The sequence below is a fragment of the Hippocampus bargibanti genome, linkage group LG13, assembly GCF_051943395.1.
Source record: "Hippocampus bargibanti isolate YZ-2025 linkage group LG13, ASM5194339v1, whole genome shotgun sequence".
NCBI lineage: Eukaryota > Metazoa > Chordata > Actinopteri > Syngnathiformes > Syngnathidae > Hippocampus > Hippocampus bargibanti.
The window spans coordinates 19,209,932-19,237,491 of record NC_142746.1 but is presented as its reverse complement, the minus strand read 5'-3'; the positions used below and the strand labels follow the sequence as shown (position 1 = coordinate 19,237,491).

At 38.1% G+C, this 27,560-nt stretch overlaps 1 protein-coding gene across 5 annotated transcripts in view; it reads left to right on the top strand.

Annotated features, from left to right (window-relative positions):
- inpp5a (inositol polyphosphate-5-phosphatase A) overlaps positions 1 to 27,560 on the top strand; it is a 147,346-nt gene that overhangs the window by 4,378 nt on the left and 115,408 nt on the right. For all 5 annotated transcript variants that reach the window (XR_016116932.1, XR_016116933.1, XM_089012336.1 and 2 more), the window contains exons 2-4: positions 7,054 to 7,095; positions 15,388 to 15,488; positions 15,564 to 15,651. Coding sequence is in view for 3 of the 5 variants with exons in the window: in XM_089012336.1 (XP_088868462.1) it covers positions 7,054 to 7,095; positions 15,388 to 15,488; positions 15,564 to 15,651 (231 nt within the window). In the remaining 2 variants the exon portion in view is untranslated. The remainder of the gene's footprint in view (positions 1 to 7,053; positions 7,096 to 15,387; positions 15,489 to 15,563; positions 15,652 to 27,560) is intronic.

Sequence of the window (27,560 nt, the reverse complement as noted above, 5' to 3'; positions counted from 1 at the left end):
AACCTTGCAGTCTACAGTCTGCCTTTGAACTAACAAAGTTGAAACTCTCACTGTCGTTTGCCTGTCTCTTTAATGTTTAAACCACCTCCCCTCGCTGCTGCGTTCTTGACCAATAATGTGGCTTTAACCGAAGACTAGGGCGGGGAATAGAGGACAAAAAAACATATATGAATTGAATCCATCGGATATCGAAAAAGTCTGCACACCACTGTTCCAAAGCCATTTTTAAATTACATGCAGTTACTTTTTATTAAAACATCATTGCTTGTTAACGGTTAGCATCGATTGTTTCTATTTTAGCAGCAACAGATATTTGAACACAGACATCGAAGTTTGTAAGTTGAGTCACGTTTTCCATGTAAAACCCTTAATCCGTTCCAAACTTTGAGAAGCAACAGATATTTGAACACAGACATTGACGTTTGTAAATTGAGTCAGGTTTTCCATGTAAAACCCTTAATCCGTTCAGAGCTTTTCAAAGTAACAGATATTTGAACACAGACATTGACGTTTGTAAGTTGAGTCGTGTTTTCCATGTGAAACCCTTAATCCGTTCCAAGCTTTTACCCTCCTCAAAGTATTATGACATAAATATTTTGTAAAGCGTAAAATGGTGTCAAAATATGTAACAAGTACATGTTACAATTATTGCGCAATAAATGAGAATTGCCTGAAACCCTCCGTTCACCCACTTATCAACGCTACTCTCTTCAGAGGCTTCTCACTTGGTCTTCCCCGAACAGCAATAACACTTCCAATGTGATTCGCTCAACAGAATGCAAACCCCACAGTGTCTCTGCATCTCTCAATCTCTTCCAAAGGCTATTTCCAGATTTCAGATGGGAGTTTACAATAGCTTCTCCAAAGACGTCCTACTAACAAAACTACTATTATTAGCTTTGTCAGGAAGATTGCTTTTATCGTCAGTGGCAATCTCTGTAACTACGAGTATGAATCGAAAGTTTTTCGAGGGAGAGACATTCTTAACGCATCACGATGAGAATTTCAGATTCATGTTTTATTTATAGCCTGCTGCGTTTTGCATGTGACAATGTGGTGAGAGGCTTTTGAATTCACACTTGGCTTCCCGACACATAAGTGTGCGAACTGGCTATTTGCCAATTTTGCCATTTGCCTGTCAACAATCCTTCGCACTAGTGTGAGTTCATCTCAGGGGCTCCTTGGAACTGGCCAATATACACCTCAGCAAAATCAATGGCGTTCACTATACCAATCCTGCTACTTAGCAATACATTTTCATTGCGGAGTGTGGCCAGAAAATATGAATACTTAATGAGCAAAATACAAAAACTGTATTCTCTAAAATAAATGTAACTCATTCACTGCCAGCCAAGCAAGAAGTAACTCAAATAGATAGAAAGCTAACTAGCTAATAGATAGACAATAGATAGTAGCTAAACAGCTAGCTTTTGTTTTGAAAGGCGCTTATCAAGGAAATGTCAATAGATGGCTAATAGATATCAGATACACTGCTAGCTAGCTAGCTAGCTAGCTATATAACTAATAGATAACAAGCTAGATAAGTGACTTTGAGAGTTTTGAAAGGTGGTTATAAATGAAATGTATTATTATTATTATTATTATTATTATTAAAATGTGTCCACTCCACTGCCAGGGTTTTTGTCATTGTCACTTGAATTCCAGGACACACAGAATATTGAGTTTTACGACTACATCAATATCTGGAGTGGTTGTCTGGCAGTGAATGAGTTAATGTGAAATTGTTGCAATCATCAGTGCCTTTACGTTTAACTTGATTGATTTCAAATTTAAAGAATTATAGATGTGGCTCAATTGTAACCCATGACTTGACGGGTTCTGAACCCAAATTAAAAGTCAAGAACATGTCAGTCAGGTGGTTTTTTGTCGGCAACACAAACATTTTTATATGCACGTGAAATGTTTGCACAGTTTGAAACTGGCTGCAAGGTGGTGCCATTGTTGTCATAAAGTATTACTATTTGCTACTTGAATATACCCCCCCGAGCTAAGTTTGCCTCTTTCGTGTGTTTAGTGCGTTTTGCATGGATAGAACAACAATCCAACATTGGCTCACGCTTATTCATGAATGCATATTCAAACGCAGGATCTCCTGCCTCAAGTTTATTTATTTATGTTTATCCATGTGGAGAGTCATTACTATAAAACTTAACATTTTAGGAGCTATTTTTATCAATTGGATGGAGTCAAATGCTTCAAAATTTTTGTTGTTTTGTGGTTGTGGGGGAAAAATATATATTGGCAATGCAACTGAGCAACTTGGATTGGTTTACCCTTTATAATAATAATAATGTTAGCTAATAGATAGCTACTAATAAAATTACATTGTATTTATAAGCGCCATTCAAAACTTTCAAGGAGATAGCTAATAGATGGCTAGCTAAGTAGATAGCTATATATCTAATAGCACATACAACTAGCTAGCTAATAGGTAGCTACCAATACCCAATACCTGTTAACCGGCCGTATTTTGCCGTATTCTGTACGATTTTTATAATAATAATAATACATTTGACTTCTAAGCGCCTTTCAAAAATCTCAAGGTCACTTTACAGTCACAGGATAAGTTTTTCTGTGGGTGAGCAGCGGCAGCCACATGCGGCAGTGTTTACTCAACCCCAAAGTAACTCAAATAAATAGAAAGCTAGCTAGCTAATTCATAGCAAATAAATAGTTAATAGATAGCCAGAGGCTATAGAGGACAAAAAAATGTCGACTGCCATTTTATTTTTTGGAGAATGGCTTCACTCTTTCTCTGTCTCTAACCACCCCCCTCACTGCTGCATTCTTGACCAATCACGTGGCTTTAACCGACGACTGGGGGCGGGGAATAGAGGACCAAAACAAGCCGGCTGCCATTTTCTTGTTAGGAGAACGGGCTCGTTCGCGAACGACACATCACTCATTGTGGCAGCTCCGTGTGTATCCCGAAAAATAGTTCGTATGCCAAGGTAAAATGTTCATAAATGTAACGTTTGTAAACCGAAAAGTTCGTAAGACAAGGGGTTCGTAAAACGAGGTATCACTGTAATTTCAAAGCATATTTCTTTATGTCTGTTATTGTGAAAGCACATTTAGGGTTATTAGGTGAATTGTCCCCCCTTAAAAAATACATCATCCGAGTCCAGACTCTCTGTTTTAAGTAGGCTATGAGTCGAGAGAGATGGAGAAATCTAGGCGACTGAGGGTGCCAGATGAGGAGGTGGAAGTTTACGCGCAGTCTGGCGATTCTTGGGATTTATTTTTACCTCTCAGCTTGTAGCCTGGCACTAATTAACTGCAAATTACATCCTGATGGGTACACATATAACATCCTCATGGGGTACATATATAACTCTCCAAGGGCAAGTATGACTCGATGCCTTTTCTATTACAATAACGTGCTCTTCAGGCTTCAAAATGGCTACCACGCTTCCTCTGAGCCTCCCTGGCAAGGTCAACATATGTTCCTCAGAATGAGGGCCCACGAAAGCTGGGGCAGCCTACATCTGAAATTGCTGGAAAGTACAGGAAAATTGTTGGCCATGCTACAGAAGCTTTTTTTTCCTACCCCCTTTTCACTCTGACTTCATATTGACTTGACCTATAATACTGTACTGTCTAATTCCACATATGGACATTTTAAAGACCATCAGTGGCGTGGGATTTTATAGCCTCACACTATTGTCAGCTTGTAGTATTTTGGATTCTTGCAAGGTGCGTTATGAATGTGCAGAAATATTTTAGTGGCAGGCTGGATCAACAAACGCGTGGAAACAGCTGAAGTAAAAAAAAAAAAAAAGATGAGAAATTACCGTATTATAGGTTATATAAGGCGCGCCGGATTATAGGGCACAATCGCAATGAATGGTGTATTTTCAAACGTTTCCCATATATAAGGCGCACCTTCAATGAATGACATGTTTAAAAAAGTTTTCCATATACAGGAAGCATCCCAGTTACGACCGGGTTCCGTTCCGACAAAACGGTCCTAAGTCAAACGGTCGTAAGTCGAAATCCATTCAAAATGGCCGACGTGACGTTAACACGACAGGATAATATACGATGTGAATCTGTTGTTTTTAAGCAACATTTTCTATTGAATACTATTATAAACCAAACTGTTTACAACTCATTTATACATTTTCTAACTTTTAGTGTCATTTTTATCATTTTATATTTCGTATTATTGATTTTTATTACTGTATAACTGTACCTGTAATGTATACAAAACTGTTTACTGTACAGTTCATTTATAAATGTTATACTTACCTTTTAGTGTCGTTTTTATGATTTTATATTTCATATTGATTTTTATTACTGTATAACTGTACTTGTAATATATACAAAACTGTTTACTGTACAGTTCATTTATAAATGTTATACTTACCCTGCTCTCCCTGGTAATGGCCAGAAGAGGTTGCCCGACACATACACTCGGACTCAGGCGGACGCCGAAGGAAAAAAAAACAGTGTACAGTACTACAGGAGATTTTGCCGAGACGGTATATGCGCTGTATAACTACTGTATTGAGTGTAGTCACGCTGTAGATTGCTGTGCGAGTGTGTGACATGCTGGCTGGCCAAAATTGTAGTACGCGTTGCCGGCTGCTTGCGCGTTGCGGTGCCAGCCGTAGAATAAAAAAAAAGGGTCTGGCGGTCGTGGTCGTAAGTACGGGTAGTCGTATCTCGCACCGGTTGTAACTCGGATGTTACCCGTATAAGACACATCACATTATAAGGCACTACAGTAGAGGCTGGGGCTACGTGTTATTTTCCAGGGTTTTATCAGAGTTTATCACAATACAATACAATAATTACCGTATTTTCTGGTGTATAAGGTGCTCCCAAAAGCCTTGATTTTCTTCAAAAGATGACCCTGCGCCCTATATGTAGGTGCGCCTATCTAGTTGGCTATCTATTGGCTATATGGCTGGCTAGCTAGCTAATTGAGTCAGAGAACATATTGGCTATCTATTGGCTATTAGCTATCTATTAGCTAGCTAGCTAGCTTTCTATGTTTTTGCGTTACTTCCGGGTGAGTGAACGCTGGCGCGTGTGGCTGCCGCTACTCACCCACAGAAAAAGTGATCCTGTCACCCACTGTAAAATGACCTTGGGATTTTTGAAAGGCGCTTTGAAATGAAATGTATTATAATTATTATTATTATTATACTGTTAATGATCACATACTTACATCTGTGTGATATTTAAAAGCACTTTACATGCAATAGGAATTGTGAGCCGGTGATTTGGGTGACAATTTACTTATTTTTATTTACTATTTGTCTCTCGTATTTTTTTTTCTCTCGATTTCTCGTCCTCGGTTCGTGTGATGAATGACAAGGTCCAGTGCTCATGTCCTTATATAGACCTACAGTATGTGCTGTCGGTTCTGGCCGAAGCTTGGATGATGGTGCATGCAAGACACAAACAAAATTTTGTTCATTGAACACCCAAAAGTGTCGACATTTAAGGGATGCGTTGTGAAGTGGCTGATTTAGCGCTGGTCAGACCTCTGGTGAAGTTGGTGAAGAGAGCGCAGCGTTTGCCTTTTGTCCTATGTTAGCGCCTTGTTACAGCTTCAGCTAAAGCGCTATATAAATCAATATGTCTTGTATTTTGTACAGCCGCCCCTATTTCAAGCTCAGATAACTCCCGACCCATATGACTTAGGAATGAACTCTTTTTCTGATTATAGAAGAGAGTCTAAGGTTTCTAACACTTTATTGAATATGTATGTAGTCCTAAAACTAAATATTCTGTGGTTCCTGCAATTTGAGTGAAAATGACAAAAACCCTGAAAAAAAAGTTGCCTTTTGTCTTTTATCCCGCGTTGTCAAGCACACATTAATTGATTTATTTGCTATCTATTTCCTATCCATTAGCTATTTAGCTGGCTATCTGGCTAGCTATCTAGCTAGCTACAATATCTAACTTCTGTGACTGTAAAGTGAACTTAAGTTTTGAAAGGCACTTATAAATGACATGTATTATTGTCATTATTATTAGCTATCTATTATCTAGCTAGCTTTCTATCTATTTGAGTGACTTCCGGGTTGAGTGACCTTGAGAGTTTTGAAAGACGCTTATAAATGAAATGTATTCTTCTTCTTCTTCTTCTTCTTCTTCTTCTTCTTCTTCTTCTTCTTCTTATTATTATTATTATTGTTATTATTATTATTCATTTGACATATGAGTATGGGATGCAATCCAACCACAATAAATGCTACGGAATGAAGAGAATAGATAATGTTGGACATTACAATACAATACAATACATATTAATTTATGTAGCGCTTTAACAACAGCTGAAGCTGGAACAAAGCGCTTAACACGGACAGCTATCATATACAGGTAATAAAGCAGTCACAAAGATAGTACGAAGCACCAGGCATTGATTATTCCTATTTCATAGAGCGCCACCATTCTATCCACTTATGTGGTCATTACCTTGTTAACTAGAATAGTTAGCAAGTGAGCTTAGACATGTCTACACGCACACATAAACGCACGCTTGCATGTATACACAACTGCCGCTCGTCAGACTTAGTTATCGACACAGCGAAATTTGTCCTTAAATGGTACAAGAGACAGTCAAGGGCCTTGTCTCTTTTCCCGTTGCACAGTGGAAATAAAGTCCACAGTTCTCAGAATAGCCTTTTAAAGTGGAAGAGAAAGCGAGGGGACGGAACGATGATCCAAGCAGAGCAAAATAAGGTAAAATAAGATGGCAGGAGGAAGCTTGATGGCTTAACTTGAGTCGTTGACCATGAACAATGTCAGAAGCTGCACATTTTCCATTGCTCTTTTTTCCCCCTTTGCACTTGCACAGGTTTGTTACCTGTCAAAATAAAATCGCTTACAATTTAAATGTCCCAAAAAAAAAGAAATAAAAACTCTTCATAATTAGCTCTTTGCTTTTTTTTGTGATCCAACATTTTTACCCCAATTAGAAAATCACATATATCAATGCATTGATTATTATATTACAGTATGTAATATAATACAGCATACTGTATTACACTAACGGTTTGTTTCTCCTTCTTGCAGCCTGAAAATCTTCAGAAAACGTGGCTGCGGGAGTTTTATCAGGTACGTATGTATGGCCTTCACCTTGTTAGCATAGTTAGCTCACAAGCAATGGCATGGAACAATTACATTTTTAAAATCAGCTATACATTCTGTTAAAGCTATTTTAGTGGTCATAACGGAGTAATAATGTCCTCGATAGTAGTACAGTGATACCTTGGCTTACAAACTTAATTGGTTCCCAGACAGTGTGTAAGGTGAAAAGTGTGTATCCCAAAAATTAATTTCCCATAAGAAACTGTTAAAAGGAGAATAATCTGTTCCCAGGTCCCCATAAAACATAATTTTCTACTTTCTAATTTTCTAGGCCTTACACAAAATATACCTTATTTTATGTATAATAAATGTGCTATGGTATTATAATTAAAGAAATAAAATGTACTGTATAATAAAGTCGTTTTATTTAGCTTTGTGCCTTCTTCTTTCACCATCTTGAGGAATGATCCTTTGTTAGGGCAACCTCTTCTGGACGTTAGCAGGGAGAGCAGGGTAAGTATAACATTTTGAGCGAACGATGACGCGTATGGCTGCCGCTGCTCACCCGCAGAAAAAATATCCTATGACTGTAAAGTGTCCTTGAAAGTTTTGAAAGGCGCTTATAAATGAAACATTATTATTATTATTATTATTATTATTATTATTATTATTATTATTATTAATATTATTATTATTATTATTATAAACAATATGGGCGGCCAAGACCCCAACTTCGCCGACTTGGTGAGCTAACGCGGCAGCTATCTATTTGCTATCTATTAGCTGACTAGCTAGCTATCTAGCTAGCTGGCTATCAATTAGCTATAGAGCTATCAAGCTGGCTAGCTATTTAACTAGCGAGCTATTGGCTATCTATTAGCAAGCGAGCTAGCTTTTTATCTATTTTTCCATTATTTATTTATTTGAGCAGAAACACTCCAAAAATTGTCATACATCTGCGTATCTATCCATCCATCCATAAATATAGATATAGATATGGATATCAATATAGATATATCGTTAGTAGATTGAAGCTCTGCTACAAGGTGTTACACTGGTTACGGGTGTTACACTGTGGAACAAGCTTACCCATTTTCGAGAAAGAGAGAATCTCCTTATGTTTACATAGTCGGGGAGAGGGAATGAGAGGGGGAGAAAGAGAGAGAGCGATAGAAAGAGAGAGGGGGGGGGGGGGTACCGCCTGCCAGTTCTGTGCTACTGCTGACCTACGTCATGGAAAAACGCATGACTCCGAACTTGTGCGTAGCGGCCTAGAACAATCAGCGGCAGCAAGCACCTCAAGTAAAATCGACCACGTGAAGTAAATTATCACGGTCTGTTCATGCACAAAATATATTTGCTGTCTATTAGCTAGCTTGCTGGCTATCTCGCTGGATACATAGCTTGCTATATATTTGCTGTCTATTAGCTATCTATCTGGCTAGCTGGCTATCTAGCTAGCTATCCATTAGCTATCTATCTAGCTGAATAGCTATTAAATATCTTGCTACCTATCTATTAGCCAGCTAGATAGCTATTAAATATCTCGCTAGCTATAACCCCGTTCAGGTCTTGATGCCTCTATGGAGGTGTTGGGCGACAACGATCGACTAATTCACGCTAGCTAGCTAGCTATCTATTAGGTACAGTATCTAGCTGGTTGGCTATCTAGCTAGGTATCTGTTGACTATCGATTGGCTAGCTAGCTAGCTAGCTTTCTATCTATTTGAGTTACTTCCGGGTTGAGTGAACTCTGGCGCGTGTGGCTGCCGCTGCTCACCCACAGAAAAACTTATCCTGTGACTGTAAAGTGACCTTGAGAGATTTGAAAGGCGCTTCTAAATGGAATGTATTATTATTATTATTATTATTATTATTATTATCATCATCATCATCATCATCATCATCATCATCATCATTCATTATTATTATTATTATTATTATTATTATTATGAAAATCGTACAGAATACGGCAAAATACGGCCGGTTGACAGGTATTTGGTATAGCTAGTTGAATGTGCTATTAGCTATCTAGTTAGCTAGCCATCTATTAGCTATGTCCTTCATAGTTTTTAACGACGCTTATGAATACAATGTATTATTATTAGTACGTATCTATTAGCTAGCTAGTTGAATGTGCTAAGTAGTATAATGTAAAGCTAGCTAGCTATTAGCTATGTCCTTGAGAGTTTAGAAAGGCGCTTATAATAATAATACATTTCATTTATAAGCGCCTTTCTTATAAATACAATGTATTAATATTCGTAGTAGGAGTAGCTATCTATTAGCTAGCTAGCTTTCTATCTATTTGAGTTATACCGGGTTGAGTGAACGCTGGCGCATGTGGCTGCCGCTGCTCACCCACAGAAAAAATTATCCTGTGACTGTCAAGTGACCTAAAGAGATTTGAAAGGCACTTCTAAATGAAATGTATTATTATAAAATAAGGTGGTGGGACTGATCTCTGGTCCTTGATTTGGGTTCCTCTCAGATCTCACTCCAAAACAGAATAGCTTAAAAGCAACTTGATGCACGTCACATTCAATCAACGTCACTGACCAATAAGAAAAGGCTTGCTCATTGTGTATGTGTCCCTACACGGTTACTATGCAACATCCTGGAAAATAAACAAGACTCGCTGTTAAACTCCGTTTTTATCGACTTGCAACCGTTGCAAAGGTCACGGTGCCACCCTGTTTCAACCTCTACTCCTCCTTCCCAGATTGATAAACTTAGAGAGTGCTGGATATGCCAACACAGATAAACTGTGAGGGAATTCCTCAGAACACACGCTGAACTGATTGCCGGCCAATCGCAAGGGACACACACACACACACACAGCTGTCAACGTGTAATGCGACGGTTGGCACATAGTTCACATCGACCAACGTCAACTTCGTGTACAGTGATAGCTCGGTTACGAACCCCTTGGCTTACGAACTTTGCGGTTTACGAACGTTAAATTTATGAAAATTTTACCTTGGCATATGAACTATTTTTCGGGATACACACGGAGCGCCACAGTGAGTGATGTGCCGTTCGCGAACGAGCCCGTTCTCCGAACAAGAAAATGGCAGCCGACTCATTTTTGTCCTCTATTCCCCGCCCACAGTCTTCGGTTAAAGCCACGTGATTGGTCAAGAACGCAGCAGTGAGGGGCGGTGGTTTAAACATGAAAGACAAAGGCAGACGACAGAGAGAGAGTGAGAAAATGGAGAGATAACAGTGAAATTTGGACTCGTTTCAACTTTGATAGTTCAAAGGCAGAGTGTATACTGCAAGGTTAAAATTCCCATCAATCAGGCTCCACAAATAACCCGCACAAGTCATCTGTACACTTGATGCAAAAAGCTATCAACCCAGCTAAACAGAACACAATTGATGAGGAACAAGGTAAAATTATCGCAGAGAAAGCACCTACACGGGATCATTCCTCAAGATGGTGAAAGAAGAAGGCTACGTTCCTCATCAAGTGTTTAATGCTGATGAAACCGGCCACTCCATTCCGTCAAAGGTAAATAGAACGACTTTATTATACAGTACTGTTTATTTCTTTAATTATAATACCATATCACATGTATTATACATAAAATAATGTATATTTTGTGTAGTTTTAAGGCTTAGACAATTAGAAAGTAGATTTACGTTTTATGGGGACTTGGGAACGGATTATTCTGATTTTAATGGTTTCCTATGGGAAATTAAGTTTTGGTATACACACTTTTCACCTTACACACTGTCTGGGTAAGGTATCACTGTATTTGTAAACCCCTGCTATGAATATTACATATTGAGACTATATGAGTTCTATCAAAATGAATTAGGCTGCAAATATAACACGTGAGATATTTGAATCCTAACAAATCTAAGGTAGGTCATTTCAGGCTGACCGTTTCCATTGAAAATGTTGGCGAAACACACATTGACTTGGTCTTTGCGTGAAAAGGCCTTGGGTAAATGGAGATCCGGCATTGTTGTGGTAGGGTAAATATCGATTTGCATTGTACCGCACTCTTGAATAGTCACACTGCTAAAATTTGCATTGGGAACTTGCCTGCACCATCGCACCATGTGAAGGGTCCAGTATTGTCATGTCCCAAAGTTGTCGGTCACTCTCTTGTGCTTTGATGTGGTGTCGCTTTAAAGTACCCACCCACATGACGGAAACAAAAGAAGAAAAGTTCTACCGTTTCTACTAATATGTGTCAATCAAAGTATCTGCCATACTACATTGGGAAGTGTCAGCAATCTATTTATGTATTTATTTATTTATATTTTTATTTGTGTATTTATTTGTGTATTTATAGTATTCATTTATTTATTTAAAACATTTACGTATTGAGTATTTAGCTCTACCTAGCTAGCTAGCTATTTATCTATTTAATAATAATAATAATAATAATACATTACATTTTAAGCGCCTTTCAAAGCTCTCGAGGACACTTTACAGTCACAGACAAGTATAGGTACTATAATAAATAAAATAATCACAAATTGAATGCAATCAATAAAATACAATTACGAATAGAAACAAGAGAGAGAGCTACTTATGTATGTATTTGTGTATTTATATTCACATTTATTTATTTATTTATGTATTTATTTATTTATTCAAACATTTATTTAGTACAGGGGTGTCAAAGTCATTTTTTGCCGCGGGCCACATTGTAGTTATGGTTTCCTCTCGAGGGCCGTTATGAATTTGGGGAACCCATTAGAATGTTTAAATCCCTTCAAATATTACATATAGAGCACACAGCAAATTAATGAATAACTCGTTTTCAAATCTGAAGTCAAGAATAATGACTTTTATTGTGGTTGACATCCAAAAATATGACATTTTGGCTGAGATTTTAGCAATCATCATGGAATTTAACAAGTTTGATTTGCTTTCGCGGGCCGAAAAAAATGATGTGGCGCGCCGGATTTGGCCCGCGGGCCTTGACTTTGACACCTGTGATTTAGTATTTATTGTTTATTTATTTATGTAGCAATTTATTTATTTATTTACTGATGTATTTATTTATGCATTTATGCCGTTTTGCCGTAATTGGCTCTGGTTTTAATCCATGTTGTAAAGCTCTTCTGCACAGAAAATGAATCATATACCCTCAAATATACATATACCCTCAAAAATCATTATTCCGTGGTCTTATCGCATTGTCGTTGGCTAGTAAAATGGCATTCATTAACTGCATTGTCTTTGAATTTTTTGGGATGATAATAATGATAATAATCATAATAATAATAATACATTTCATTTATAAGCGCCTTTCAAAACTCTCAAGGTCACTTTACAGTCACAGGATACGTTTTTCTTTGAGTGAGCAGCGGCAGCCACATGCGCCAGCGTTCACTCAACCTGGAAGTAACTTGGATAGAAAGCTAGCTAGCTAAAAGATAGCTAACAGATAGCTAGCTAGGCCTTCACTCAACCCGGAAGTAACTCAGATAGAAAGCTAGCTAGCTAATAGACAGCTAATAGATAGCTGAGTAACTCGGATAGAAAGCTAGCTAGCTAATAGATAGCTAACAGATAGCTAGCTAGGCCTTCACTCAACCCGGAAGTAACTCAGATAGAAAGCTAGCTAGCTAATAGACAGCTAATAGATAGCTGAGTAACTCTGATAGAAAGCTAGCTAGCTAATAGATAGCTAACAGATAGCTAGCTAGGCCTTCACTCAACCCGGAAGTAACTCAGATAGAAAGCTAGCTAGCTAATAGACAGCTAATAGATAGCTGAGTAACTCGGATAGAAAGCTAGCTAGCTAATAGATAGCTAACAGATAGCTAGCTAGGCCTTCACTCAAGCCGGAAGTAACTCAGATAGAAAGCTAGCTAGCTAATAGACAGCTAATAGATAGCTGAGTAACTCTGATAGAAAGCTAGCTAGCTAATAGATAGCTAACAGATAGCTAGCTAGGCCTTCACTCAACCCGGAAGTAACTCAGATAGAAAGCTAGCTAGCTAATAGACAGCTAATAGATAGCTGAGTAACTCTGATAGAAAGCTAGCTAGCTAATAGATAGCTAACAGATAGCTAGCTAGGCCTTCACTCAACCCGGAAGTAACTCAGATAGAAAGCTAGCTAGCTAATAGACAGCTAATAGATAGCTGAGTAACTCGGATAGAAAGCTAGCTAGCTAATAGATAGCTAACAGATAGCTAGCTAGGCCTTCACTCAAGCCGGAAGTAACTCAGATAGAAAGCTAGCTAGCTAATAGACAGCTAATAGATAGCTAAGTAACTTGGATAGAACATTAGCTAGCTAATAGATAAGACCAGTTTGTCAACAGAGGGCGAAATGTACATCCTGGAAAGACAAGGGGAGTACAGTCCAATGAAGTGATACCCGCCCGCGCAAGTCCCGCTAATAATTTCAAGTTTATTGAAATGTGCCCTTTTCCCAGTCAGACATGAAAGGTCCACTCATCTTTCCAAGTTTGAGCTGCGTTCGACTTTCTGCTTTCTCATTCTGGGGTCATTGAGATAAGTGACACGCCATAGGTTGATGGAAAATCCATAGCGTTATTGCCATACATTACTTTTATTTGATTGGGGCTGTAGTGAGCATAACATATGACTCCGGTGGGTTACTTGTGAAGTATCGAGTCTGGGTGAGGGTCTGCTGAGCATTTTATAGCTTCTCTGGCTATCCCCCCCGCACCCCCTCCACACCCACAACTCTGGGTGACACTGACGTATAGCCTTGCCTGCCATCCATAGGCTGACATTGTGAGTGCCCCAGTTCTGTAAATCAATCTGTGGTATTGATTTTCCATTAGAGGTCAGGTTCTCTCACACACTTCAGACAGCGTAATCACAAACACCTCCAAACACTCGAGTGCTTCATAGCTTGCGGATTTTACTGCGCGTGATAATTTTTCGGAATATTGAAATTCTAGTCAGCACAAGTTTTGAGTTGTGCTTTACATTCCTGCCATATTGTTGTAACAGTAGCGACGCCTGTTCATAGAGTCATAAGTCCGAACAAATATTGACATGGGAGCATCCGTCACAACACCCCCGATGTTCATGCATTCAGCACCAGAGGCACATCCCTAAGTAACGACTGAGTAGAAGCTCCATGTTGTGCTTAGCTAACAAACTTGCTAAGTACCTTCTGCTGTCATTAGCAAGCTACCGTGCCTTGCGGAGATGTTCTCAATGCAAAACAGTTTAAGACAATCGCCGCAGGTGTGGAGCTAAATAATTCAAAATAAGTACAGAGAGCCAGTGTAGAGTTATGTTTATGTTTAGAATTATATAGTACAGTGATACCTTGGTTTTCGACCATAATCCGTTTCAGAAACCTGTTCGAAAACCGATTTGTTCAGAAACCGAAACAGCACTTTCCATTAAAATCAATGTAAAAAATCTTAATCCGTTCAAAGTCTAGAAAACAACTTTTTCACTATTTCATCGCATAACCCAGATAAAAACTTAATAATAGAGCAGGTCATGTGTAAAATTCTATAAAAACAAACTTTTATTTTCACCAATTTTCTTTCTGCCACAGGGCATGTTGGCACCTATCCCAGCTGTCTTTGGGCAAACAGGGCACACTAACTTTTCAAACCAAATTCTTGAACCAAATATCCCATTCGGTTTTCAACCAAAAATGTCATATTTTGTATGCCCTGGTATACACCCGAAATTTGGTTCTCAACCAAACTGAGTGCATCTGAATGCATCACTCGACTACCCTCCGCTTCCTTATATGTCACGTCTTCCTCATTGTGACCGACGCATTAATATTTTTGTTGTTTTATTTTTGCGGAAATGCAGACATATTTGGTTAAGATCTCCTGAATAGTATGATTTTAAAGCAAGCAGAGGATGGTTTGAAAAGTTAGTGTGCCCTGTTTGCCCAAAGACAGCTGGGAGAGGTGCCAACACGCCCCGTGGCAGAAAGAAAATTGGTGAAAGTAAGTTTGTTTCATAGAATTTTACACATGACCTGCTCTATTATTAACTTTTTATCCGGTTTATGCGATGAAATAGTTAAAAAGTTGTTTTCTAAACTTTGAACGGATTAAGATTTTTTACATTGATTTTAATGGAAAGTGCTGTTTCGGTTTTTGAACAAATCGCTTTTTGAACAGGTTTCTGAAACGGATTATGGTCGAAAACCAAGGTATAACTGTAATACATAACTTGGGTGCCGATAAAGCGCTGGCCACGGCCTGTCGCAATAAGCCACCCTCATACTTCCTGAATATTCAGCGCGAGTCTTAAAAGGTAAAATATAGCTATAAGCAGTGTCCTTTCATTTTTGTGTCTTTTCCTGAGTCCGCTTTTGTCTCTTTTCCCTTACAGACAGTTCAGTCACATAAGCCTCAGTTCTTAGCTGTGCACTGTCAAGAAGTAGGCGGAAAGAATTATGAGGCCTCCATGTCACACGTGGACAGTTTTGTCAAGTAAGTTTGACTTTTTCAAAATCACCAAATCCAACTACCTCCATTGGTTGATGTGTGTTATCATGTTTTCACCAGAGAGTTGTTGTCTAGTGATGCCATGAAGGAGTACAGCAGAGCTCGCGTCTACCTCGATGAAAACTACAAGTCCCAGGAACATTTCACAGTAAGTCTCCATTCGACTTTTCCACTCTTGGTACATTAAAAGGGTCAGTGAATTAAATTAAATGCGGCTGTCAGTTGAATGTTTTTTTCAATGCACTTGAGTCCCTTTTTTTTAAAGCTCAAGTACAAAACGTTTGCATTGAAAGTGTTAGGATTGTTTGCTTCCAAAAATGTATTTAGATGCATTTTATATGTAAAAAAAAAGGTTGCATGCAAAAAGAAAAAAAAAGTTCTTATCTCGTGACTGTATAAGTGTCCTTGGGAGTTTTGAAAGGCGCTTAGAAATTAAATGTATTATTATTCATTTTCTGGGGGGAATTTTGTAAGTTTTTGTGCGTTTTTTTTTTAAATAACTTCCCCAATGATTACACGTTTGAATAGTTTCACCATTCTAAGTGCCATTCTAAGTGCCATAATTGAGAACAAACATAGATAGATGTTATTATTAAACTTATCCTGTGACTGTTTTGAAAGGCGCTTATAAATTAAATGGATTATTATTATTATTATTATTATTATTATTTAAAAATATTCAGCCTTGAGAGTTTTGAAAGGCGCTTATAAATAAAATGTATAATAATAATAATAATGAAACAAATAATAATAATAAATAATAATAATAATAATAATAATAATAAAACAAATAATAAAACAAATAATAATTAATAATCACTTTCTTGGCTTTGATGGTTGTAAATAAACGCACAGTATGAAGTGATAAGCAACCGCGCCATTTGTAATAATAATAATAATAATAATATGATTAAAAAAAAAAATAGTAATAATAATAATAATAATAATAATAATAATAATAATAATAATAATAATAATAATAATAATATTTTCATTCAGAAGCGCCTTTCAAAACTCTCAAGGTCACTTTACAATCACACGATCGTTTTTTTAAATGTGGGTGTAACTGTCTGTTTGAACCACAAGGTGGCAGTAGTGGTTTAAAAATATATTTTGCCTGGCCTAATTTTTTACCAAGAGCTTTTATTTTGACACATAAATAAGTATGCCCCATGGCCATTTTTTATGTATTTTTTTTCAACATTGAAATGCTTTACTGCTTTATTTTGGTGACCTTTCTTCAAGAACGTGTGTCAGAATTTTACAAACACTGTATTTCTTTTTTTGTGGTCACAACAATGAAATACGTATACACAAAATATACATTATGACACATTAGACTTGCATGCTAAAGTTTTCAATGTTATAATTTTCCAACCTGTTGGATCACTTTTCTCAGAAATTATATTTTCTATTCCTTTCTTTGATACAAAATCACATGTAATAATACATTTCATTTGTAAGCGCCTTTCAAAACTCACAAGGACATTTTACAGTTTAGACAGATTGTCAGATCAATTCTTTTATATGTAATGTTATTTTTTTTATATTTGGCCAGTAGTCCACAAAAAACAATAATGTACAAAACTGTAAAAATCAAAATGTAATTAAAACTACAAATACCCAAAAAATGCTAATAAAAAAAAGCTTTAAAAATACAAATGTGCCCTTTGTTTTCCCTTTTGGGGCAATTTGTTCCTGACTGATTTTTATTAAAAATAATAGTAATAATAATAATAATAGTTTTGAAAGGCACTTATCAATGAAACATATTATAATTAATAATAATAATAATAATAATAGTTTTGAAAGGCGCTTATAAATGAAATGTATTATTATCATTAATAACAACAACAACAACACTACTACTACTACTACTACTACTACTACTACTACTACTACTACTAATAATAATAATGATGATAATGATAATGATGATAATACTACTACTACTACTAGTAATAATAATAATGATAATTTTGAAAGGCGCTTATGAATGAAATGTATTATTATTATTATTAATAATAATAATAATAATAATAATGAGTTTTGAAAGGCGCTCAGAAATGAAATGTATTATTATTATTAATGATGATGATGACGATGATAATAATACATTTTATTTCAAGCGCCTTTCAAAGTGTAAAAGTGTCCTTAACAGTTTTGAAAGGCGCGTAAAAAATAAAATGTATTATTATTATTAATGATGATGATGATGATAATAATAATAATGAGTTTTGAAAGGCGCTTAGAAATGAAATGTATTATTATTGTTAATGATGATGATGATGATGATGATAATAGTAATAATAATAATAATACATTTTATTTCAAGCGCCTTTCAAAGTGTAAAAGTGTCCTTAACAGTTTTGAAAGGCGCTTAAAAAATAAAATGTATTATTATTATAAAATGAAATTGTCAGTCCTGAAACAGAGGCACTATTTGCCCTCTTGATGGAGCCAAAGACTCAAACTTGCTGGACTTACTGAAGACTGAGGACTTTTTTTTTTTTGCCCCCCTCCCCCCCTTTTTTTATCCTACAACCACTATACCGAAGACACCTTCGGTTCAGATATGCTTTATATTAGATTGACAACCCCACTGACTCGACTATACCCCCCAAAAAAGTGTTTGTTTTTAAAAAGTGTTGGGTGGGGGGGGGGGGGGGTCCACTATCCTTACGTGTTTATTGAGCTGTGTCCGCTATTGCTCCCTAACACGTTTTTCAGCATTTCCACCACGCTTCGCCGCATCTCCACAAACGCTCATAAATCACAGCACCCGCCGAGTCACATATGCTCTTTAAAAGAATATTACAAAACGCTGGCCTTTTGGAAATGTAATTATGTGGCATTTCCCCATCCCGCCATGATGAGCTGTTTATTTAATAGTGTTTGTGTATAGATTAACCTTTTTTTTTGTTGTATTTTTATTCTCATCAAATAGAGATCACAATTTGCTCTTGTCTTTTAGAATCACGCGATGAAAGAGAAACACGGTGTGTCCTTTCCGTGATTGAAATTCAGGCGGTCGTAAATATGAATAGACTCTTCTTCGCTTTTTCTCGCACAGGCCTTGCCATTTAACTTTTTGATGACATCACTCATATTTGTTTTTCTCACTCTTCGATTTCTCTCTTCCGTGCTGCGGGAATAATCGTTTGTTGTCTGTGCCACCTGTCCATTTTCAGATCATGTAAGTGCGAAGTTTTTTTCCGCCTCTTTTGTCTGTGTGTGTGTGTGTGTGTGTGTGTGTGTGTGTGTGTGTGTGTGTGTGTGTGTTTGAATACTCTTGTGAGGACCACTAACATTTTATACCATACGTCGTGAGGACATTTTTGACAAGTGAGGACCTTTTGGCCTGTCCTCACAAGTTTTTCATTGTGAAGGCTTTATTAGGGTCAATATATGCATCTATAAAAGTTTCAGCGAGGTCCTCACAAATTCACCCAAAATGATTTTTTGGTGTGGATTTTCATTTCACTTGGATACACACACTCTTTACTCACTGTGTGTGCTTATATGTGTGTGTGTGTGTGTGTGTGTGTGTGTGTGTGTGTGTGTGTGTGTGTGTGTGTGTGTGTGTGTGTGTGTGTGTGTGTGTGTGTGTGCTGTTAATGAGAGGAAAAAGTTCATGACACACAAAGTAAAACAATATTTTAACCAAATTCACCACAGGGGTGAGGACTTTGAATGTAGCCATTCAGAAACCCCACTCCTATTGTTATTTCAGTTTCAAGTCTACTTTTTATGTCTTTGTTTTTAAAGAAGTTGAAGTGGGAAATGGGGTGACATTTAGTGTTCAAATGGAACACTAGTTCTTCTCTAAACTTATCTGCAACGGTGGTCCTCACCCCTTTTCTGGAGTTATCCGGACCTCACAAAACCATTGAAACAGGAATATGTGTCTGTGTGTGTTTTTATGACTGGTCTTGTGAGGACCACTAACATTTTATACCATACGTAGTGAGGATATTTGAAAAGTGAGCACTTTTTGGCCGGTCCTCACAAGTTTTTCATTGTAAAGGCTTCCAGAGGGTCTATACGTGCATCTGTTAAAGTTTCAGGGAAGTCAAAACCATTGAAACAGGAATGTGTGTGTGCAAGTGTGCGTGTGTGTGTGTGTGTGTGTGTGTGTGTGTGTGTGTGTGTGTGTGTGTGTGTGTGTGTGTGTGTGTGTGTGTGTGTGTGTGTGTTGTCGGATTCCATATGCGGTTGCTTGGTGCCTTAGGAACTGCTAGTGAATGGTTTGATTGAGTGAGGGTATGGTAATGTAGCGAGCGAGTGTATGTTAAGATAAAGGTCAGCTTGTTTGTTTGCAGGGTGTGTGTGTGTGTGTGTGTGTGTGTGCGCCTGCGCGAATGTGTGTGTCTGTGTGTCATTCCAGGACCATCCCCATCTGTGACTCCCTGTAAATAGCAAACCTTCAGCTCAGACGAGAGGTTTCTAATTGTACATAGTCGAGCTCGTGGTACCGTATAAGAATAAGATATTTTTTAATGAAGTGTATTAATTGTATTTGTTATGCAACTAATCTGCATGCGGTCTGCTCGGGGTGACATGATTCTAGAAACCGAGTTATGTTTTGCTTTTGATTTATTTAAAGGACAACCAACGCTTCCGGACAAGTTATGTCCATAATTTGTAAAATCACTTCAAATGACTTCTACTGAGCGTATTTTACAAAGATTCCACGACATATAGCTATATTTTACCTTTTAAGACTTGCGCTGAATATTCCGGAAGTCTTGTTTTCGAGTTGATGACGATGCCCTAAGTGACGTCGCGGAGGGAAGGCCCCTGACCGAGAAAGCGACACACAATGCATTTTGGGTACTTTGTTTGCTCTGAAAGCGTCGTGTTGATCCGTGTTGATGCGTGTTGCACCAAGGCCACTATTTGATACTAGTTGACGCACATTCCCAGCAGCCAAATCAGCCCATTTCCAAAAGAGCTTAGGCGCCATCTTGTGCATTTTCTGTGCACTACATTGGAGTCTAGATGGCTGGAATTGATACGGAAGGACTTCTTTAATCAATTGCAAACATTGATGCTTTCCTCTTCAGAACTCTTTGAATCATATTCATAACTGGATAAGTAACAAGAAAGAATCTTCACCGAATCTAAAGCCATTGTTCTGGTTCTCAAACATGGCGCCGTTTCATTTTCCCAGATGCATCCCTGCAAACATAACTGTTGCTTATTGTATATGCAACTTGGAAAAAAAAGCACTCGTGGGCGAGAGCTTTGACTGACATGACACCCTTACGACAGGGAGTGGTGTGTTTTACAACCCCATTAAGGTATACAGCAGGTAAAATGTCAATTAGAAAAGGCCCGCCCTGATAACTCAACTCCCAATCCACTCGTTCTTGGCCATTAATATTTATCGTGGGCCTGGCCCTGGATCTGCAGCTCATGTCATCTGGTCTGGTATATATATACACATATACACTGTATGTATATTTGTATACTTTGTGGATATTTGTATGCTGTGTGTGTATATATCTACTATATATGTATGCCATATATATATATATATATATATATATATATACAGAGAGAGAGAGATCTATATATACAGTATATATGATACATATATATATATACACTGTATGTATATTTGTATACTGTGTGAATATATATACTATATATATCAGGTGTACTGTGTGTATATATATACACACCCACAGTATATGTTTCTTCTTCACAGTCTATGTTTCAACTATTTAGTTCACTATCGTTTTTGAGACACCAGATCAAAAGGAGCTCTAAACTTTATATATATATATATATATATATATATATATATATATATATATATATATATATATATATATATATATATATATATATATATATCACAGAGACCAACAAATTGACAAATACAAAGACCAAAATATGGTATTTATTAGTTCAGCCATCCCATATTTTATTTGCAATATTTGTATTGCCCTTTTTGGTTAAGAATAGCTTTAAACATCATTTATGCTCAATGACATTTTATTGAATGTGCATTTTCTGTCGTTTAAAAATACATGTTCAAAATTATAGTATCATACAACAATTATAATATTAACAACCAGGCATTTGAACAACGATTTTTTGTTTCTGCGGGGGCTTAATCCTGTCAAAAAAAAAAAGAAATGGCGCTGACACGTGTAGTCATATTGCAAATTGAAGGATTTAAACAAATTTAAAAAAAAGTAGTCGTCGATATTTTTATTTGATTGTTGCTACATCATAATCTATACTACAACAAGCAGATCTGTCAGCAGATGCCCGTAGCTCAGCTTTACTTTACTCTGAAGGTGAGCCTTTAATTCTCTTTCATTCAGCATTGCTGTAATGCAATCATCAGTACCGCCTTGCTCGACTCGGAATTTATGAACACTTAGTGTCTCTCTGTGCTGACAAGGCCTCAGCGTGTGTTTACAATGTGGCCCAGAAATGTGTACCACTTGCATTTATCACCTTTTTTTTTTTTAAACGGCATCTTATATCACCCCCGCTGGTACTATTTTTATGGTAAAAAAAATTATATCCAGCAAGAGACAGCCCAGTGCGAGAGAAAGTGAGGTCAAAGAGGAGAGAATGCCAGTGTAGAGTCTGTTGGTTTTACACAGGGAGGTTAACTAGCAAAAGCTACCCTCCCCCCGTCCCTCCCAGGCTGATAAGCAGGTTAAAATATTGCAAACTAAATCTAAGTGCGCTCTTATTTCAATAAGGTTCAAAATACGGCGGCGGTTGAGGCCACTTGAATGGAGTAGATGTCACCTCTGTAATATCGCTCGGCAATAACTCTTTTTCCGCCATCATTCATACGCTTAGGCCGGACGTAAGTGCATACGCACGCTCTCGCGCACAGCGTCAACGTGGAATAAACACTCCCGCGAACAGGCGCGGCGTCACGGATCTGCTCGTGAAACCGTTTTAGGGACAGGACCGTTTACTCTTAATAAAAATATATTATATGAAATGTAGATATGAATGAATGAATGGTGTCGGATGCGGATTGTTTTTCCACATTTTTGGCTACGACATTTCATATCAAGGAGACTGCTGAGCGGTTGAGCATAGTACCTTCTCGGCAGCACTGTTTTTGATTTTGGGAGGAATGTCGACAGCTCTGGGGCGCCGATACTTTTTTTTAGCCTGTATTTTCACAACCCCGCTTTGTTTAGCGGAACGGTCGGTGCTATTGGAACTGCCACGGCTTGGAATTGAAGCGAATTTATGTAGGACAGGAAATGTGAAACAATCTTAGAGCGCCAATCCGTTTGCGGAAATGCCGCGGCTTGGAATTGAAGCGGATTTATGTAGGACAGGAAATGTGAAACAATCTTAGAGCGGCAATCTGTTTGCGGAAACGCCGCGGCTTGGAATTGAAACAGATTTACATCGGACAGGAAATGTGAGACTCTTATCACGCTGATGCATCTCTGGAACTGTCGCGGCTTGGAATTGAAGTGGATGTACTAGGGACAGGAGATGTGAGACAAACTTAGTGCGCGGATGTGTATGTGGAACTGTCGCATCTTGGAATTGAAGCGGATTTACTTGGGACATCAGATGTGACAATCTCTTTTCGTCAATGGATGCTCCAGCTTTGTTTTCTTTCAACATTAAGCTTGTACCAGACGTACACATTTCACCATGACATACCTGTTCCACTGGTGAAAAGGACGCTTTGATCCTCTCCTCCTTCATCTACAACTACTTCATGTATCAAAGAGGGTTCAGAAAGTGCTCATGATTGAACGACTGTCCGTGTCCTATTTGTTGTGTCACATTTTTTGTGTCACATTTTTTGTTTGGTTTCTGACTTCAAGATGGAGCCACGTAAGTGGCTCTGCCTTAACAGCAGCTCCTGTATTTTGTTTTTTTTCTGCTGTGAAATGTAAATTTCTCCATTGTGAGACGAATAAAGGCTCATCTAATCTAATTCCATAATGAGAAACTAGCCATCGTCCATTATTTTGCGTGTGTGTGTCCCGCCACCCCATAACCACACAGTGTGCAGAGTGAAGGTGAGCCTGTCATATCGATCTTTTTAGTGCTAAAATATGAGCCACTTTACGCCGCACACCCAGATGCAGTGATGTGAAAAATAATAACTCGGACCCAAATTAAAACTATTGATTACTTTGGGGCTGTTGAGAGCAAATAAACTGTACGGGGAAGGATTTTTATTTCTTCCACTTCTTCTCTCGGTCCTCATCTGCTGCTTTTTTCCCCCATGTCGGTCGGCCATGTCGAACTGAGCATTAAATTAAATCCAACCATCTTGGTTTAACATCTTAACCAATAAAGCGCTTTGTTTGTGTAAGCTCTCAGTCATACAGGAGTCGTCCATCGATGAAAAGGTTTCTCCAGCCGTCATCTGTACTTCTTTGAAGGTGTCGGATGTTTCGCTTCTTATCCAAGAAGCTTCGTCAGCAAACTAAAGTCTTACTGGTAGTTTCGCGCCTATATATATCCCTACTGTCCAGACGTGGCGGTGCCCGACTCTGCTATGATTGGTCCCTGCTCTCAGGATGGGGGGAGCAGAGGAATAATCCCTGCGGCTTCACTGAATACTTCTATTGTCCTGACCGACGAATGGCCTGATTGCCCAATTTGCCCTGGGAACTATTAGTGCATCCAAAAGATAGGCTGCCAAATGAAAAACAAAGTAATGTAGTTTATTCAACATGTTGTAAAAATGAAAATTTTAAAGAGCAATACATTGGGGAGACTAAACACATTCTCAAAAAAAGACCATCGACATCACAGGGATAATACTAGTGGGCGTCAATCGGCAGTACATATGCACCTAAAAGCTAGCAACCACTCATTTGACGACAATGAGTTAAAAATCTTAGCGTAAAAAAATAGATGGGTTGAAAGGGGAGTAAAAGAAGCTATTTTCATAAAACAGCAAAATCCTTCCCTTACCCGCCATGGTTGGGTGAGGTTCAATTTGGATCGTTCGTACAATAGACTGCTTAGGCAACATAGGCTGAGTTATGCTGATGAGGTAATACCAGGGCAAATTGGGCAATCAGGCCAGTCATCAAGTCAGGACAATAGAAGTAATCAGTGGAGCCGCAGATATTAGTCCTCTGCTCCCCCCATCCTGACAGCAGGGACCAATCATAGCAGAGTCCGGCACCGCCAGCCACGTCTGGACAGTAGGGATAAATATAAGGCCGAAACTACCAGTAAGAGTTTAGTTTGGTGACGAAGCTTCTTGGATAAAAAACGAAACGTCCGACACCTTCTAAGAAGTACAGATGACAGCTGAAGAAACCTTTTCATCGATCAATGAAGCGCTTGATTCTCTTTACTGATCTCAAACACGAATAAACAGGCAACCATCTTCTCCCGCTCTTTGATCAGACTCAATAATCCAGCATTACTTTGGCTTCATTCAATTACTGCTTTCCCTTCACGTCATTATTCTTCGGACATTCAAGTATCATTTTTTTTTTACCCCCCTCACTCTGTTTTAACAGATGAGCTGACATAGACCCATCAAACGTTTGGCAAAACAATTGCCACAAGGTTAATTTTATTGCTTGCTCGATGCATTTGTGAGCAGGCGGGAAGTGTCCTCTGCCCTCGTCCTGATGAATGACTGCCGACCGGGCAGGAATGAAAATGAAAGTAGGGGTGGAGGGGGGGGGGGTGGCGAGGTCCGCCCCACCCTGCACCTGGAATAGAAATTTTTCTGACATGCTCAAAATTGGTATTCTGATATATAAGAGAGCTGATCTTCCAATTATTTTGATGACAAAAGCTTTCATGTCTCCCAGAGTGTTCCCTTTCTATATCTCTTACGTCCAGAGAAGGTCAATACCTGCACACTCAAAATGGACACTGTCACATTGTACACAGTCTATAAGAAAATAAACTATTTAGTCGATGCAAAGGTTTCTTCAGCCGTCATCTGTACTTCTTTGAAGGTGCCGGACATTTCGCTTCTTATCCAAGATGCTTCTTCAGCGAACTAAAGTCTTACTGGTAGTTTCGGCCCTATATATATATCCCTTCTGTAGGGTTATACATATAGGGCCGAAACTACCTTCTTCAGCGAACTAAAGTCTTACTGATAGTTTCGGCCATATATATATATATATATATATATATATATATATATATATATATATATATATAGATTTATATATATGAAGTTGTGTATATAGGGCCGAAACTACCAGTAAGACTTTAGTTCGCTGAAGAAGGTAGTTTCGGCCCTATATATATATATATATATACAGTAAAGTCTCGTTATATCGATATTCTAGGGAGTCCGAAAAAATATCGATATAACCGGGACTATCGATATATCCGACCCTGCGCGCATGTAATTTTCTCCGTGCGTGCATAGAAATAGTACCGTAATAAGCGGGACTATCGATATAACCGATATCGATATAACGAGACTTTACTGTATATAACCCTACAGTAGGGATATATATATATATATAAACCCTACAGTAGGGATATATATATATATATATATATATATATATATATATATATATATATAAAACCCTACAGTAGGGATATATATATATATATATATATATATATATATATATATATATATATATATATATATATATATATATATATATATATATATATATATATATAAAACCCTACAGTAGGGATATATATATATATATATATATATATATATATATATATATATATATAGGGCCAAAACTGTCAGTAAGACTTTAGTTCGCTGAAGAAGCATCTTGGATAAGAAGCGAAACGTCCGACACCTTCAAAGAAGTACAGATGACGGCTAAAAAAAAACCTTTTCATCGATGGACCACTCCTGTACGACTGAGAGTTTACACAGACGTAAACTATTTAGTGTATCTAAATTCTGTTGTAATACTTGGCAGCCGCGTTCCTATCGATTGTCCACAAGGACGTTTGTCGTCTTCCTCAGGACAAAATCGGGATGAATAGATACTTGCTGGAGTGCGGAGAGGCGTGGGTAGACCAGTATCTGAATCCTGGTGCTGCTGTTGTCAGTACGGATGAGAAATGGGCTAGCACGCGATAGCTGTTGACACCGGCGAGATCTTCTGTTTCCCCAATTGAGCTCCCTTTGAAAGCTCGAGGTGCCTGGTGCTTGGTGCCCATTTATGTCCATCTCGGACATCTGATGGAGGGCTATCATTAGCCACCACTTTGCCCATATACATCGATCCCTCCCCATGCTTAGTAACTATCGCTGCTTCATTTGCATGGCCCGACTGACCCAGGCAGTCTCAAAGCATTATATTCCCATTAGCTAATCTCTTTGATTTCCATAATCCTCCATCTATTGAGAGCCCTCACAGCTTTCACAGTCCTCTCTCTCTCTCTCTCTCTCTCTTTAAGAAGGAGAAGGGGGGAAAAAACTCCCCCACCCGGTCAATTCACTTTAAAATAATCAGTATGCATCGTATTTTCAAGTATCGGCAAACACAGCATATATGATGTAATTTGATTTATGCTGTTGGCGTACTCACAAGGGTACAGGCAAAATGATGGTTCTAAAAAAAATACTGTTAGTTGAGAACTATTAAGGACATGTATAATTTAGAATAACAATAAAAACATACGAAAAATTATTTCCAGAAAGATGTTCGACCATATTCATGTGCATTTTACCACATACAAAGATACCTCGGTTTATGAACCCCTTGGTTTACGAACCTTTCGGTTTACGAACGTTAAATATATGAACATTTTACCTTGGCTTACAAACTTCACCCTGGCATACGGACATTCGTGCACTGAGCTGCCTCAATGAGTGATGTGTGATTCGCGAACAACAAAATGGCACCCGACTGTTCCCCGCCCCCAGTCTTCGGTTAAAGCCACGTGATTGGTCAAGAACGCAGCAGCGAGGGGGGTGGTTTAAACATGAAAGAGACAGGCAGACGAAAGTGAGAGAGTTTCAACTTTGATAGTTCAAAGGCAGAGTGTAAACTGCAAGGTTAAAATATCCCATCAATCAGGCTCCACAAACAACCCGCTCAAGCCATCTGTACACTTGATGCAAAAAGC